This window comes from Heterodontus francisci, chromosome 46 (assembly GCF_036365525.1).
Source record: "Heterodontus francisci isolate sHetFra1 chromosome 46, sHetFra1.hap1, whole genome shotgun sequence".
Lineage (NCBI taxonomy): Eukaryota > Metazoa > Chordata > Chondrichthyes > Heterodontiformes > Heterodontidae > Heterodontus > Heterodontus francisci.
In genome coordinates, this window is record NC_090416.1 from 13,908,347 (window position 1) to 13,924,712 (window position 16,366).

Sequence of the window (16,366 nt, forward strand, 5' to 3'; positions counted from 1 at the left end):
TCATGAATGAATTTTAAAAAAACCACAATCACTGCTTGCTATGCGCAAAATTGGACGCCACATTTCTTAAGTTACAAACAGTGACCACACTTCAAAAACCCAAGTGCTTAGTTGACGATGGGGACGTGCTGAGGCGCTATAGGAATGCAGGTTCTTCAATTCTAACTGGCACCCCTTTGAGGGTTCTGCAGTGCCTCTATCCCTTTAAGACATCGTTGCGATGTCATTACCCTGGCAACGGGGTCGCTACTTCCGTAAACAAACAGGAGCCAACCTCGTGTCCCCGTTACAGCCGCCACATATTGAAAACATTTTAAACATCCGTCCGCCTGGTGTTTGACATATTTGTTCAAATATATATATATATTTAAAATATTTGGATCTCTTTCCCTGCAGACGACATGTGTACACCCCTGAATGTGCGAAAGCTTAAACTAAGCAGCATGGAGGACATCCTGAAGGTGCAGTACCCCAACGGGCAATTCAACCATGGGGGGCATGGAGAGACTGCAAACCCCTTCCAGCCTGCCCCATCTCACCCACCCCAACTTTTGAAGGAGCTGCAACCTGTCAGAATTCGCTCCCAATTCTTTTTTTTTATATATATATATATATATATATATATATATATTTGCACTCTTTAAATTATTTTTAAATTCGAGCCAGGCCGTTCAAGGGGGTGATGTCAGGAAGCACTTCTTCACACAACGGGGAGTGGGAATCTGGAACTCTCTCCCCCAGAAAGATGTTGAGGCTGTCGGGGAGGGGTGGGGGTCAACTGAAAATGTCAAAAGCGAGATTGATTTTTGTTGGGTTAAGGGGATTAAGGGTTGTGAGGAATAAAAGAGGCAGGTAGATGGAGTTAGGCTGTGAGGGATCCTGCAGTTGAATAGCCTGCCAAAACCAACAGGTGTAATAGGGTAAATACACGCCCTCCCCCCACCACCCCCCCCCCCACCCCCCCCCCCCCCCCCCGGATTTCATTCACATTGTTTACACGTTACTTTTTCCTTCTTTTCTGTTTCAGCAAGAAGAAATGATTCAAGACATTTTGAAGAAACTGGAAGGGTAAGGATCTTGAGGCACTGGATAAGGCGCAAAGAAAGGGTTCACAAAGGTGATACCAGAACTGAGAGGTTATGAAACCGAGAAAGGTTGAACAGGCTGGGGGCTCTTTTCTCTAGAAAAGAGAAGGCAGGTGGTGGGGGAGGGGGTGACCTGATCGAGGTCTTTAAAATGATGAAAGGGTTTCGATAGGGTCGACGTAGAGAAGATGTTTCAACTTGTGGGGGGGAGACCAGAACTAGGGGGCCATCAATATAAGACAGTCACTAATAAATCCAATGGGGAATTCAGGAATTCTTTCCCCAGAGAGTGGTGAGAATGTGGAACTCGCTACCACAGGGAGTGGTTGAGGGGAATCGCCGAGATACATTTAAGGGGGAAGCTGGATAAACATACGAGGGAGAAAGGAATAGAAGGATATGGGGATAGGGTGAGATGAAGAGGGGGGGGGGGTGGGAGGAGGCCCGTGCGGAGCAGAAACACCGGCACGGAGCGGATGGGCCGAATGGCCTGTTTGTGTGCTGCAAATGTCAATGTAATCACAGCACAGTTTGTGGGAGCTTGCTGTGTAAAATTTGGCTGCCACGTTTCCGACATGACAAGAGTGACTGCGCTCCAAAAAGTAGATGTGCTGTGGGATGTCCTGAAGTTGTAAACGGCGCTATGCAAATGAAAGTGGTTTTTTTTCTTCGGAAGAACCAAGAGGAGAAAAGAGCCAAGTTGAGAGCCTGGGTTGAGACCCTGTTCCGCTGCTGAAACCCTCGTCCAAGCCTTTAATTACCTCTGTTCGACTATTGCCTCCACCCTCTGTAAAGCTGAGCTCCTTCAAAAACCCTGCTGCCCTGTATCTTAACGCACCAAGTCCCTTTCACCCATCACCCGCTGTGCTCCCTACATTGGCTCTCTGTCCAGCACTGCCTCAATTTAAAAATTATCATCCTTGTTTTTGAATCCTCCCCTCCCTATCTCTGTCACCTCCTCCAGCCTCTACAACCCTCCGAGATCTCTGCTCTCCTCCAATTCAGGCCTCTTGCACTTACCCCCCCCCCCCGATTCCCATCACTCCACCATCGGCGGCCGTGCCTTCAGCTGCCTGGGGGGGTGGGGGGGCCCTGAGCTCTGGAACTCCCTCCCTAAACCTCTCCGCCTCCCCCTTTAAGACGCCCCTTAAAACCGACCTCCTTGACCGAGCTTTGGTCATCTTGTCCTAATATCTCCTTCACGTGACTTGGTGTCAGGCTTTGTTTGGTTAGGCCCCTGTGAAGCACCTTGGGGATGTTTTACCACTTTGCAGGCGCTATATAAATGCAACTTCTTGTTTTACTCTTTGTGCCGTGCGCCGTTTCTCGCCAGGTGGAAGAAGATCATCAATTTCAACATGACACTGAAGACACTTCATGCATCAGGTCAACGAAAGATAAATGAACGGCAAAGGAGGACAATCAATGAAGAAGTTAAATTGGCATCAAGAGCACTGCTTCTAGTAATTCAGGCTTTTTAAAAACTTCTACAGTTTCTTAAAGATGTGTGTGTGTGTGTGTGTACGTGTACGTCTGGGCCAATATTTAGAACATCAGAAATAGGAGCAGGAGTAGGCCATTCGGCCCCTCAAGCCTGCCCCACCATTCAATAATATCATGATCATCTGCCCCAGAACTCAACTCCTCTTTCGTGCCAGCTCCTCATAGCCCTCAACTCCCCGATAATTCAAAAATCTATCTACCTCCTCTTTAAATACTTTCAGTGATCTAGCCTCCACAGCTCGCTGGGGTAGAGAATTCGAGACATTCACTAACCCTCTGAGAGAAGAATGTCCTTCGCATCTCAGTTTTAAATGAGTGTCCCCTTATTCTGTAACTATGTCCCCTAGTTCGAGATTCCCCCATTAGTGGAAACATCTCCTCAACATCAACCCAGTCAAGCCCCCTCAGAACCTTTCAATAAGATCACCCCTCTTCTAAACTCTAATGAATAAAGGCCTAACCTGTTTAGCCGTAATTTATAATTTATCCCTCAACCAACATCAAAACATTATCTGCGCACCATCACATTAATATTTGATCTTGCTGTGCACAAATTGGCTGCCATCCTTCCCGCATTACAACAGAGACCCACACTCATTGGCTGTGAAGTGCTTCTGAGACGACCTGAACTCATAAAAGGCGCTACAGAAGTGCAGGGTCTTCCTTCCTTTACGAGTAGCAAGAGGGTCAGAGATGAAAAGCCCAATCACCAACTCTCAGCCCTCAATGCCAAGTCCACGGGTTTGTGTGGATGTCGGGAATGACGCCCCACACAGTCGAACTTAGCAACACGTGTCCTCAGTCAAAAAGGCTCAGGGTACGGGCGCATTCGTAAAGAGAAACTGTTTCCAGTGGCTGAAGAGTCAATAAACTGAGGGCACAGAATTAACATTTTTTTTTATTCATTCATGGGATGTGGGCGTCACTGGCCAGGCCAGCATTTATTGCCCATCCCTAATTGCCCCTTGAGAAGGCGGCGGTGAGCTGCCTTCTTGAACTGCTGCAGTCCATTTGGGGTAGGTACACCCACAGTGCTGTTAGGGAGGGAGTTCCAGGATTTTGACCCAGCGACAGTGAAGGAACGACCGATATAGTTCCAAGTCAGGATGGTGTGTGACTTGGAGGGGAACTTGCAGGTGGTGGTGTTCCCATGCATCTGCTGCCCTTGTCCTTCTAGTTGGTAGAGGTCGCGGGTTTGGAAGGTGCTGTCTAAGGAGCCTTGGTGCGTTGCTGCAGTGCATCTTGTAGATGGTACACACTGCTGCCACTGTGTGTCGGTGGTGGGGGGAGTGAATGTTTGTAGATGGGGTGCCAATCAAGCGGGCTGCTTTGTCCTGGATGGTGTCGAGCTTCTCGAGTGTTGTTGGAGCTGCACCCATCCAGGCAAGTGGAGAGTATTCCATCACACTCCTGACTTGTGCCTTGTAGATGGTGGACAGGCTTTGGGGAGTCAGGAGGTGAGTTACTCACCGCAGAATTCCCAGCCTCTGACCTGCTCTTGTAACCACAGTATTTATGTGGCTGGTCCAGTTCAGTTTCTGGTCAATGGAAACCCCCAGGATGTTGATAGTGGGGGATTCAGCGATGGTAATGCCATTGAAAGGGGAGATGGTTAGATTCCCCCTTGCTGGAGACGGTCATTGCCTGGCAATTGTGCGTGACTGGCAAAAGAACCAGAGGCAACATGAGGAAACCCTTTTTTTAATGCAGCGAGTTGTTGTGATCTGGAACGCGCTGCCTGAAAGGGCGGTGGAAGCAGATTCAATAGTCACGTGCAAAAGGGAAATTGGATAAATACTTGAAGGGGGAACAAAATTGCTAGGATATGGGGAAAGAGCGGGTAAGTGGGACTAAGTGGATTACTCTTTGAAAGCGCCGGTGCAGACTCGATGGGCCAAATGGCCTCCTTCTGTGCTATACTATTCGATGCTTCTGTGATACCTTAAGGCCGGGAACACTGGGCAGAGTGGATGGTCGTGACGTGCCAATATTGACATGAATTAACCCATTTCCAACCTCCTCTTCCGCCCCTCATTTCACTTAAAGATACGCAGGGCAGCGCTCAAGGAGCTGCTCGAGACTGAATACCAGCAATACCTGGAAGAGCTACACCAGAAGGGAATGACTATCTACAAAGAGCGCATCTGAGCTGAGCTGAGAAGTAAACCTGCCTAATTCAAGTGACTCCATCGCAGTGCAAAAACACCTCGAAGGGTATTTATGTGTCGAACTGTATCAGCATCGCCAAATAAAGTTTTTCATTATACCATACTTCCACGTGACAGCAGTTTGCTTTCTCCTGGGAGGCACTCACTTTCACCAGCGAGTCAAACCATCTCGCTTCAAATCTCCATGCCAGAGTCCTCAGCTCAAAATCCAGGCCGACACTCCCAGTGCCAGTACTGAGGGAGTGCTGCACTGTCAGAGGGTCAGTACTGAGGGAGTGCTGCACTGTTGGAGGGTCAATACTGAGGGAGTGCTGCACTGTCGGGGGATCAGTACTGAGGGAGTGCTGCACTGTCGGAGGTCAGTATTGAGGGAGCGCTGCACTGTCGGAGGGTCAGTACTGAGGGAGCGCTGCACTGTCGGAGGGTCAGTACTGAGGGAGTGCTGCACTGTTGGAGGTCAGTATTGAGGGAGCGCTGCACTGTCGGAGGGTCAGTACTGAGGGAGAGCTGCACTGTCAGAGGTGCTGTCCTACTGGTGAGATGTTAAACCAAAGGCTCATCTGCCCTTACAGTTGGATGTAAAAGAACCCGCAACCACTACTGGAAGAAGAGGAAGGGAGTTCTCTCCGGTGTCCTGGGCCAAAATTTATCCCTCGACTAACATCACCGACTATAGATTATCCGGTAATGTAATCTACTTGCTGTTTGTGGGATCTTACTGTGTGCAAATTAGCTGGCGCCTTTGCCACATTACAACAGTGGCTGCATTTCAAAAGTATTTCATTGGCTGTAAAGCGCTTTGGGACATCCTGACGTAGTGAATGGTGCTGCAGAAATGCAAATTGTTTCTTGCTTCTGTCAAACCAAGTGCTGGTGTCTCTGAATTACCTGCTAATTCCCAGCGGCCACCAGAGGGCAGAGCCTCCCTGCTAGCAGGTAATTGAGGCCCTGGAGTGGATACACGGGGTTTGGATACATCTGGTGAGTCGCAGTCAAATGCCCTGGAGACTGAATCCTGGTGTTGGAAACAATAACAGCAGCTGCTTGCATTTATATAGCGCCTTTGATGTAGCAAGGCGTCCCAAGGGGTTTCACAGAAGCATTATTGAACAAAATTTGACCCCGAGCCACAGCGGGAGATATTAGGGACAGGTGACTAAAAGCTCGGCCAAAGAGGTCGGTTTTAAGGAGCGTCTTAAAGGAGGAGAGGTTTAGGGCGGGAATTCCAGAGCTTAGGGCCTCCAGGCGGCTGAAGGCAGGGCTGCCAGTGGTGGAGCGATGGGAATCGGGGGGGGGGGGGGGATGGGCGAGAGGCCGGAATTGGAGGAGGGCGGAGATCTCGGAGGGTTGTCGGGGCTGGAGGAGGTGACAGAGATAGGGAGGGGTGCCGAGGGCCACGGAGGGAGTTGGGCATGAGAATGAGAGCATTAAACACAAGGCAAAATACTGCGGATGCTGGAAATTCTGGGCATGCCTGGCATCAGAGTTAGCGTTTCAGGTCTTGCGACCTCCCACCAGAGCTGAGAAATTGGGGCGTGACGGTGCCAGGAACCAACGGAGATCAGCGAGAAGCTGTTAATCTTATTTTTTTTTCTCTCAGCCCAGAAACACTGAGAAAGCTACTCCCATTTGTTTCTGGTCGCCTCACACGTAAGGCCTGCCAATTCAGCTTGGCCGTATCCACCGGCTTTTTTACGAAGTGGCCACTCTGCTCACACACTGCTGTCACCGATCCATCATCAGGGTGCTCTGCTTTCCAAGGGCCAAGTGGAAAGGGAACAGCCTGTTCGTTCCTTGATTGGATTAATCCCGATGAATGCCGAGAACTAGTCAATGTTCATCGCTCAGGCAATTACCTCTTCGTTCTCTCACTGCGGTCTGTGGGAATCTACAAATTGGCTGCCCTGCTTTTTACTTCCCAAAATGAAGCTGGCTATAAAGTGCATTGTGATTTCCTGAGGTGGTGAAAGGCGCTATATAAATGCAAGTTCTTTCTTTCCATGAAATGGGGGGTGGGGGCGCCACTTTGCACCCTGATGGCCTCGATCGGTCCACAGTTCTCTCGCTGTCCTTGCGGCCCTGGGTGAAGGCACAGGCTCCCCTCCCCACCCCCACCCCAGTCTTGAGAGAAGAGGGCCGAAGGCAAGATAACCGGGAGAGCAATGACTGGGTTTGCCATCCGGTGGTGATGGCTAGAAAGGGCGTGTGTGTGTTTGCGTGTGCGTGTGTGTGTGTGTGAGGGGGCCCCAGCCGCAGGACCAGGACCTGGCTTAGCTGTGAGGCCCGCTGCAGCCGGATAGCCAACCCACCGACACTCGCCGCCAAGGCTCACACAGCGGCCAATTTGCACACAGCAAATGGTAATGAGATTGCCAGTCAGGCCTATCCCATGCTGATGTTTCTGCTCCACACGAGCCTCCTCCGACTCCCCCCTCTTCAACTCACCCTATCAACATACCTTCTGTTCCTTTCTCCCTCATGTGATTATCCAGCTTCCACTGATCAAAAAAAAATTCCTGATAATGGCCCAGATAATATTTTTATCGTGATGTTGGTAAAGGGATAAATGTTGGCCCCAGGACACTGGAAGGTTGCGGGGGGGAGGGGGGGGTGCTCTTCCTCCAGTAGTGGCCAGGGGATCTTTCACAGTCCCCCGCCCCCGAGAAGGCAGACAGGGCCTCGGTTTAACGTCCCATCCGAAAGACGGAAACCATCTGACAGGCCAGTTTCTGCTCCTGACTCCCTCCCACCCACAGGCTAGTATCTCCTCTCCGTGGTCTCGGGGGGGGACTGGACGACCCCTCCCACTCGGAACCCACTGGTCCCTCCCCAGCCCATACCAGTCTGCAACCGGCATCAAGTGCACAGAACTGAAGATAATGGGCAGAAGTGCCAGAGGGGGGGGGGGGGGTGAGATGATTTTTTTTTTTAAACACAGTGAGTTGTTGTGATCTGGAACGCGCTGCCTGAAAGGGCGGTGGAAGCAGATTCAACAGTAACTTTCAAAAGGGCAATTGGATAAACACTAGATGGGAAAAATATGCAGGGCTGTTGGGGAAAGAATGTGTCGGAGCGGGTGGAACTAATTGTATTAGTTTCTTTCATAGAGCTGGCACAGGCACGATGGGCCGAATGGCCTCCTATCTGTGCTGCAAGATTCTACGCCAAACATTTTGAACATAACTGCACGTCCTGTACAGTCCGTAACCTGTACTGAACCCTGACCTGATAAAGCCTATAAATCCTCTCGCAGCTGATGTTAACTTTTCAAATATTACATTGTTATGATAGTTGCAGGTTTAAAAAGGCACAGTACGTTTTTGTATTTGGTGACCTTATGCTTATTTTAACTATAGATCTAAGGAGACTTGCAGTTTCGTGGCTTGGGGAAGGGATTGAGATGGAAGCTCAGCGCTTTGAATATGCAAACTAGGGCTCTGCTGTCGGTTGTAGGACCCAATTGAAATTTGTATTAAAATGGGCCAATCTCACACCATCTAAGTTCCACCTAATTGTACCCTGGTGAGGGTGATGATACCTGGTTTTGGGGGGGGGGGGGGGGGGTGGGTGCGTGTGGAGGAGGGGTGGGTGGGCAGAGTGCAGTCATGAGCAAATCCACTGCACTGTGGTGGACTCCGCCGCACACTGGGGCACTGCACGCCATGGGTCAGAGAAATAGACTGATGCTTCTGCAGCTGCAGACAGGAGCACCAAATGGTATGTTGCCTCCCCGCTGCCAAGGTAAAGGATATCACTGAACAGGTGCAGGACATTCTGTGATGGGAAGGGAAACAGGCGGCAGTCGTGGTCGACATTTGTAACAATTACACAGGTCCGGAAAGGGTTTAGGCCCTACAGGCGGACTCTCGGGAGCTAGGAAGACGATGGATGAACAGATCCTCGGTAATCTCGGCATCCGAGTGCTATGCGTCAGTGAGTACAGAAACAGGAAGAGAGTGTTGGCGAATGCGTGGCTGGAGCAATCATGTTGGGGTGTTGGGGGGGTGGGGCTTCCGACTCCTGGGACATTGGGATCCAGTTCTGCCGACGAGTTGATATTGTACAGAATAAAACTAGATAAAAGGAGATGGTAAATAGGTTGATATGTCACCTGGTCCAGATGGAATGCATCCTCGGTTGCTGAGTCAGAGAGTTAGAGATACTCTAACCTCAATCTTTCAATCCTCCTTGTACATTGGAATAGTGCCAGAGGACTGGAGGATTGTAAATGTTACACAACTGTTCAAAAAAGGGGAGTGGGATAAACTTACAGGCCACTCGGCCTAATGTCAGTGGTGGGAAAACAACTAGAGACTGTTGGCGATGACAAAATTCATTCTCATTTGTAGGTGTTAATAAGGGACAGCCATTACGGATTTGTTAAAAGCAAATAATTTCTGACTAAGCTAATTGAGTTCTTTGATGAAGTAAGAGAGAAGATTGACGAAGGTAATGCAGTGGATGTTGTGCATGTGGACTTTTGAAAGATATTTGATAAAGTACCCCATAATAGACTTATTTGGAAAATAGAAGCACATGGTATTAATGGGTCAGTGGTAATTTAGGCATGTAAATGGCTCAGGGGTAGAAGGCAGAGAGTCGTGATGAACGGATGTTTTTCTCCCAGGAGAGAAGTATGCAGTGGGATTGGTATTCACAAATTGGTATTAGGACCATTGCTTTTCTTGTTATATGTCAGTGACCTGGACTTGGGTAAAGGCACTATAATTTTGAAGTTTGCAGACAATACTAAACTTGGCAATGTAGTGAATAGTAACAAAAAAACAGGAAATGCTGGAAATACAGAGCTAACGTTACAAGTTGATGGCCTTTCCTCTCTCTCCACAGATGCTGCCTGACTGCTGAGTATTTCCAGCATTTTCTGTTTTTGGTTCAGTTTTTCAGCATCCAGCTTTTTGTAGTAAGTAGTCAGCATGATAGTAGCAGACGGCAGGAGGTGATAGACTGGTGAAATGGGAAGATACATGGCAGATGCAATTTAATGCAGATAAGTGCATCTAAGAGAAATAACCTGGAAAAACAATATAATCTAAATAGTACTATTTTGAGGGGGTAGAAGAACAGAGGGACCTGGGATGCATACTCACAAATCAATGAAGGTTGCCAGGTCAGTTGAAAAGATGTTAAGAAACTGGAGTGGATTTTTGGCTTTGTAAATAGGGGCATTGAATACAAAAACAAGGAAGTCATGCTAAACCTTTACAAATCTCTGGCTAGACCCCAGCTGGAGTACATGTTCAATTCCAGGCACTGCACTTTAGAAAGGACGTCAAGACCCTGGTGAGGGTACAGAGGAAGCTTACCAGAATGATACCAGGGATGAGGGAGTTTGTTACATGGAGAGATTGGAGAATCTGGGATTATTTTCCTTAGAGCAGGAAAGGTTAAGGGGAGACCTAAGAGAGGTGTTCAAAAATTATGAGGGGTTTTGATAGAGCAAGTAGGGAGGAATTATTTCCAGTGGCAAGTGGGTTGGTAACCAGAGGGCATAGATTTAAAATAATTGGAAGAAGATTTTTTTTTTAAAATTCGGCGAGTTGTTGTGATCTGGAACGCGCTGCCTGAAAGAACAGTGGAAGCAAATTCAATAGTAAATTTCAAAAAGAATTGGATAAATAGAAACATAGAAAATAGGAGCAGGAGTAGGCCATTCGGCCCTTCGAGCCTGCTCCGCCATTCATTATGATCATGGCTGATCATCCAACTCAGTAACCTGTTCCCGTTGTCACCCCATATCCTTTCGCCCCAAGAGCTATATCCAACTCCTTCTTGAAAACATACAATGTTTTGGCCTCAACTGCTTTCTGTGGTAGCGAATTCCACAGGCTCACCACTCTCTGGGTGAAGTAATTTCTCCTCATCTCAGTCCTGAAAGGTTTACCCCGTATCCTTAGACTATGACCCCTGGTTCTGGACTCTCCCACCATCGGGAACATCCTTCCTGCATCTACCCTGTCAAGTCCTGTTAGAACTTTATAGGTTTCTACGAGATCACCCGCCCCCCCCACCCACCCCGCCTCACTCTTCTGAACTCCAGCGAATATAATCCTAACCGACTCAATCTCTCCTTACACGCCAGTCCCACCATCCCAGGAATCAGTCTGGTAAACCTTCGCTTCACTCCCTTTATAGCAAGAACATCCTTCCTCAGATAAGGAGACCAAAACTGCACACAATATTCCAGGTGTGGCCTCACCAAGGCTCTGTATAATTGTAGCAAGACATCCCTGCTCCTGTACTCGAATCTTCTCGCTATGAAGGCCAACATACCATTTGCCTTTTGTACTGCCTGTTGCACCTGCATGCTTACCTTCAGCGACTGGTGTATGAGAACACCCAGGTCTCACTGCATATTCCGCTCTGAGTTTATAGCTGTTCAGATAATAATCTGCCCTCCTGTTTTTGCTACCAAAGTTGATAACCTCACATTTATCCACATTATACTGCATCTGCCATGCATTAGCCCACTCACTCAACTTGTCCAAATCACCCTGAAGCCTCTCTGCATCCTCCTCACAACTCACCCTCCCACCCAGTTTTGTGTCATCGGCAAATTTTGAGATATTACATTTAGTTCCCTCATCTAAATCATTAATGTATATTGTGAATAGCTGGGGTCCTAGCACCAATCCCTGTGGTACCCCACTAGTCACTGCCTGCCATTCGGAAAAAGACCCATTTATCCCTACTCTTTGTTTCCTGTTCACCAACCAATTTTCTATCCATCGCAATACACTACCCCCAATCCCATGCTCTTTAATTTTACATGCTAATCTCTTAAGTGGGACTTTGTCGAAAGCCTTCTGAAAGTCCAAATAAACCACATCCACTGGCTCCCCCTCATCAACTCTACTAGTTACATTCTCGAAGAATTCTAGTAGATTTGTCAAGTATGATTTCCCTTTCGTAAATCCATGCTGACTCTGCCCGATTCTACCACTGTTCTCCAAGTGCTCTGCTATAAAATCTTTGATAATGGACTCTAGAATTTTCCCCACTACCGACGTCAGGCTGACTGGTCTATAATTCCCTGCTTTCTCTCGACCTCCTTTTTTAAATAGTGGGGTTACATTAGTTACCCTCCAATCTGTAGGAACTGTTCCAGAGTCTAGAGAATCTTGGAAGATGACCACCAATGCATCCACTATTTCTAGGGCCACTTCCTTAAGTACTCTGGGATGCATACCATCAGGCCCTGGGATTTATCAGCCTTCAATCCCATCAATTTCCCCAATACCATTTCTCTACTAATACTGATTTCTTTCAGTTCCTCTCTCTAAGCCCTGTGATCCCCAACATTTCTGGTATGATATTTGTGTCCTCCTTTGCGAAGACAGAACCAAAGTATGCATTTAGTTGGTCAGCCATTTCTTTATTCTCCATAATAATTTCACCTGTTTCTGACTGTAAGGGACCTACATTTGTCTTCACCAATCTTTTTCTTTTCACATACCAATGGAAACTTTTACAGTTAGTTTTTGTGTTCCCCGCAAGCTTGCTCTCGTACTCTATTTTCCCCTTCTTAATCAATCCCTTGGTCCTCCTTTGCTGAATTCTAAACTGCTCCCATTCCTCAGGTCTGTTGTTTTTTCTGGCGAATTTATATGCCTCTTCCTTGGATCTAATGCTATGTCTAATTTCCCTTGTAAGCCACGGTTTGGCTACCTTTCCCGTTTTACTTTTGCGCCAGACAGGGATAAACAATTGTTGCAGTTCATCCAAGTGCTCTTTGAATGTTTGCCATTGCCAATCCACCGTCATCCCTTTGAGTAACGTTTCCCAATCCGTCATGGCCAACCCGCGCGTCATATCTTCGTATAAAGAAAATGCTGGCCATGGGGAAAGAACGGTGGCGGGGGGGGGGGGGGGGGGGGGGGGTCGGACTGATTGCATAGCTCTTTCAAAGAGCTAGCATGGATACAATGAGTCACACGGCCTCTTTCTGTGTTATAAGATTCTATGAACTACAAATCGATGTTGAAAGGCTTACCATGGGGTTCCGATGAAGGGTCACTGACCCGAAACGTTAACTCTGCTTCTCTTTCCACAGATGCTGCCAGACCTGCTGAGTGGTTCCAGCATTTCTTGTTTTTATTTCAGATTTCCAGCATCCGCAGTATTTTGCTTGTATTGAAAGGCTTACCAACTGTTATTGAGTCATAAAATATTTATTGAACACCTACAACCTGGAAGATACATATTCACAAACACCGACCGAAGGAGAGCACAAGAGGCAAAGGTTGTAAAAGCACTACACACACTGGACTATGGACTCAAAAAAGGAGGGTCAAAACTTGTCTTGCATTTGCTACACGATATTCAGTTCTACTGAAGTCTGGCGAGTGTATAAAAATAAAGCACTTCTACTTAAACAGTGCCTTTCGTGACCTCAGGGTGCTCCCAAAATGCTTTACAGCCGATTAAGTACTTTGGAAGTGTAGTCACTGTAATGTAGGAAACATGGCAGCACACAGCAAGATCCCACAAACTGCAATGTGTTAACAAGCAAATCATCTGTTTCAGTGACATTAGTTTAGGGATAAGTATTGGCCACAGGACACGAGGGGTTAACTCTACAGCTCTGCTTCAAAATAGCGGCTGTGGGATCTTTTACATCCACCTGAGAGGGCAGACAGGGCCTCGGTTTAACGTCTCATTTGAAAGATGGCACCTCTGACAATGCAGCACTCCCTCAGCACTGCGCTGGGAGAGTCAGCCTGGTCTTTGGTGCTCTTGTCTCTGGACTGGGACTTGAAACCACAACTTCATTCACTCAGAGACAAGACAGTGCTACCCACCCACTGATACATGGGCTGACACCCTGTCTTATGCCGTACCATCTATTTTTCACTGCCGCCACACCCCCCCCCTCCACCCCCTCCCCCCAAGATGAATGTCTAACCCCAAACTCTTCTCGGATTCCTGCTCAGGAGGCTCCAATGTAAAGTGATCTTGGGCGGTTGCAATTGACTAGCTCGGTGCGTAAAAAAAGCTGCCTCCAGTCCATCACTAAAACGGAGGCACCTGGGGGAAACTGGAACGATGTCTGGTTGAGGGTGTGGGGGGGGGGGGGGGGGGGGCGGAGGGAGCTTTACTCTGCAGCCGGCGTGTACAGTGGCCCAACTGGAAGCCGACACTTGAGGGTCAATTTTAGGGATAGACAGATTTTTAGACTCTCAGGAAATCAAGGGATATGGGGAGCGGGCAGGAAAGTGGAGTTGAACCCTAAGATCAGCCAAGATCATATTGAATGGCGCAGCAAAGTCGATGGGCGGTATAGTCTACTTCTGCTTCTATTTCTTACGTTCTTTACTACTAAAAGAGCAATCTCAATCAGAAAGAAATTCACACAGGTGACAATTTACCTGAGAGGTACAGGAACACAGGTGGATGAAGAGTCAGCAAGAGCTTAGTACGAGAGAGATTAGGGGTTGAGGTTCAATGGGTCTACTCTCAATCCTGGAATTTAAAGCTGCGTAACTTAAAGCGGCTTAGGAATGCGACTGAAGGGTTACATGACGATGAGCAGATCTTCTCTGGCGTTGCTCGTGGTTGAGTGTTACTGCAACACGTGACGGAGGGGGCCTGCATTACAGGAAACAAATGCAACCCTCGCAGGCATTGCACGCTGTGTGCCAAGACGTTTCATGCAGATCTCACTGCACGTCAGACCATCCATTAAATCGTGACAGCTTAAATGTGACAGCGAAAGTGTGACAAGAAGCCTGATATTTACAGGAATCTCATGCTGTGTCCAAGTGCCAGTAATACCTGCTGGCCAAGAAACACACGCAAGTGTTAAAGCTTGCTCTTGAATACACTGTGCAAATGGGCATTGCAATAACGCGCCCAATTCTGGTGTCTGTTTTTTTATTTATCAATCAGAAATGCAACTCGTCATGTCAGGATTCCCAATTACCTACACATACCAAGTGCTTACGGTCTTGAACAATGCAGTTTTGGATTAAAAAAAAAGAAAAAGACTTGCATTCCTATAGCCCCTTTCACCACCACCGGAGGCCTCAAAGTGCTTTACAGCCAATGAGGTTCTTTTGAAGCGTAGTCACTGTTGTAATGTAGGAAACGTCGCAGCCAATTTGTGCACAGCACGCTCCCACAAACAGCAATGTGACGACGACTGGATAATCCGTTTCTGCAATGTTGAGCGAAGGATATATATTGACCAGGACGCCAGGGATAACTCCCCCTGCACTCTCTCAGAACAGTCCCATCAGATCTTTCACGTCCACCTGAGAGGGCAGACAGGGCCTCAGTTGAATGTCTCATCTGAAAGACGGCACCTCAAACAGTGCAGCACTCCCTCAGAACTGGCACTGGAGTATTTGCCTTGATTTTTATGCCAAGTCCTCTCGTGTGACTTGAATTCAGAACCTTGTGACACAGGTGAGAGTGCTACCAATCGAGCCAGGGTTAACAGACAGGTGCATGAGATGGAATGATTGAAAGGACTAAAGGCAATAGAGGAAGTTATCTGAATATTGTAGGGTTAAATTGATGCGCTGGAGCTAGCTCATGTCCATTTGACTGGCGTGGAGACACTTCCTTCAGGACATGGACAGGAAAAGGTAGAGTCCACCGTTGGGCAGATTGGGACAACAGTGTGTGGAAGGAGTGGGGTGGATTGTGCCCAATGTCCTTGGTCATTTCTGTCATGCAGGTCAATCCCAACAGAACAGCTCAGTGTGAAAGTGGTACGAATGAGGTCTTGATTGATGTGTCCAGCGAGCTCTGGGGACAGGCCACCTTGAGGTGACTGTAAGAGAAAAAAAGGACACAAGGGTTTAAGTTTTACTGTGAAATGAACATACAAAAAAAAAAAAAGACGTGCAGGAAGTGACCAGCTTGTTCATCCAGCATGCCCTGCACACCATGATGGCTGCAGCATCCCAACTAGCCGCTTCCCAACAGCTGCCCGAGACACGTAATGACCCGCGAGAGGCAAAAAGGAGAACACTGTGTCTCCTGACAATGTAGACCAATCACCGCGTCATCCGAATACTTCCCAGCATTAATCCGCGCACGCACGTGCTGATGTCACCAGGTAATGACATGACCACACCCCGAGTTCTGGCGGGGGTGGGGGAACAACGCGAGCTCCAACCTGGGGCGAGATAAAAACCCAGGGCTAATAAAGAAAGAACTTGCATTGCTATAGCCCCTCAGGACGTCACAAAGGGCTTTACAGCCAACGAAGTACTTTTGAAGCGTAGAGACTGTTGGAATGTAGGAATTGCGAAAGCCAATTTGTGCACAGCAAGATCCCATAAACAACAATGTGATAATGACTAGACAGTCTGTTTCAGTGACGTTGGTCGAGGGACAAGTATCTCCCAGGGTACCGGGCAGAACTCCCCTGATCTTCAAAATAGTGCCGTGGGGAATGATGGGGCCCCGGTTTAACGTCTCATCTGCAAGATGGCACCTCCGACAGTGCAGCGCTTTCCTTGTACCGGCACTGGGACTTGTGCCTATATCTCTAGAGTGGGACTTGAACTCACAACCGTATGGCTCAGAGGTACTACTCACTGAGCCTAGGAAACGCATAAAGAAATTTCAATGTTTGAGAGT

The 16,366-nt window shown here is 48.0% G+C and overlaps 2 protein-coding genes across 4 annotated transcripts in view; one reads left to right on the top strand and one right to left on the bottom strand.

The window, feature by feature from the left end:
* Positions 1-264: 264 nt before the first annotated feature.
* Positions 265-4,859, top strand: LOC137356973 (cilia- and flagella-associated protein 141-like). The gene is made up of 4 exons (XM_068022874.1): positions 265-461; positions 1,028-1,068; positions 2,419-2,548; positions 4,635-4,859. The coding sequence occupies exons 1-4, from the start codon at positions 402-404 to the stop codon at positions 4,734-4,736; spliced, it is 333 nt and encodes a 110-aa protein (XP_067878975.1). The 5' UTR covers positions 265-401; the 3' UTR covers positions 4,737-4,859.
* An 8,067-nt stretch (positions 4,860-12,926) lies between these two features.
* The window catches only part of LOC137356920 (protein GOLM2-like), a 52,504-nt gene continuing 49,064 nt past the window's right edge, over positions 12,927-16,366 (bottom strand). For all 3 annotated transcript variants that reach the window (XM_068022769.1, XM_068022768.1, XM_068022767.1), the window contains one exon: positions 12,927-15,551. The gene's annotated coding sequence lies outside the window, so the exon portion shown is untranslated. The remainder of the gene's footprint in view (positions 15,552-16,366) is intronic.

Bases quoted from the DNA above. Each gene is read 5' to 3' on its own strand.
- LOC137356973 (XM_068022874.1), top strand. From the start codon at position 402: ATGTGTACACCCCTGAATGTGCGAAAGCTTAAACTAAGCAGCATGGAG. The intron at 1,069-2,418 runs GTAAGGATCTTG...GTTTCTCGCCAG, and splicing joins ATTTTGAAGAAACTGGAAGG to GTGGAAGAAGATCATCAATT. The intron at 2,549-4,634 runs GTAATTCAGGCT...TTTCACTTAAAG, and splicing joins CATCAAGAGCACTGCTTCTA to ATACGCAGGGCAGCGCTCAA.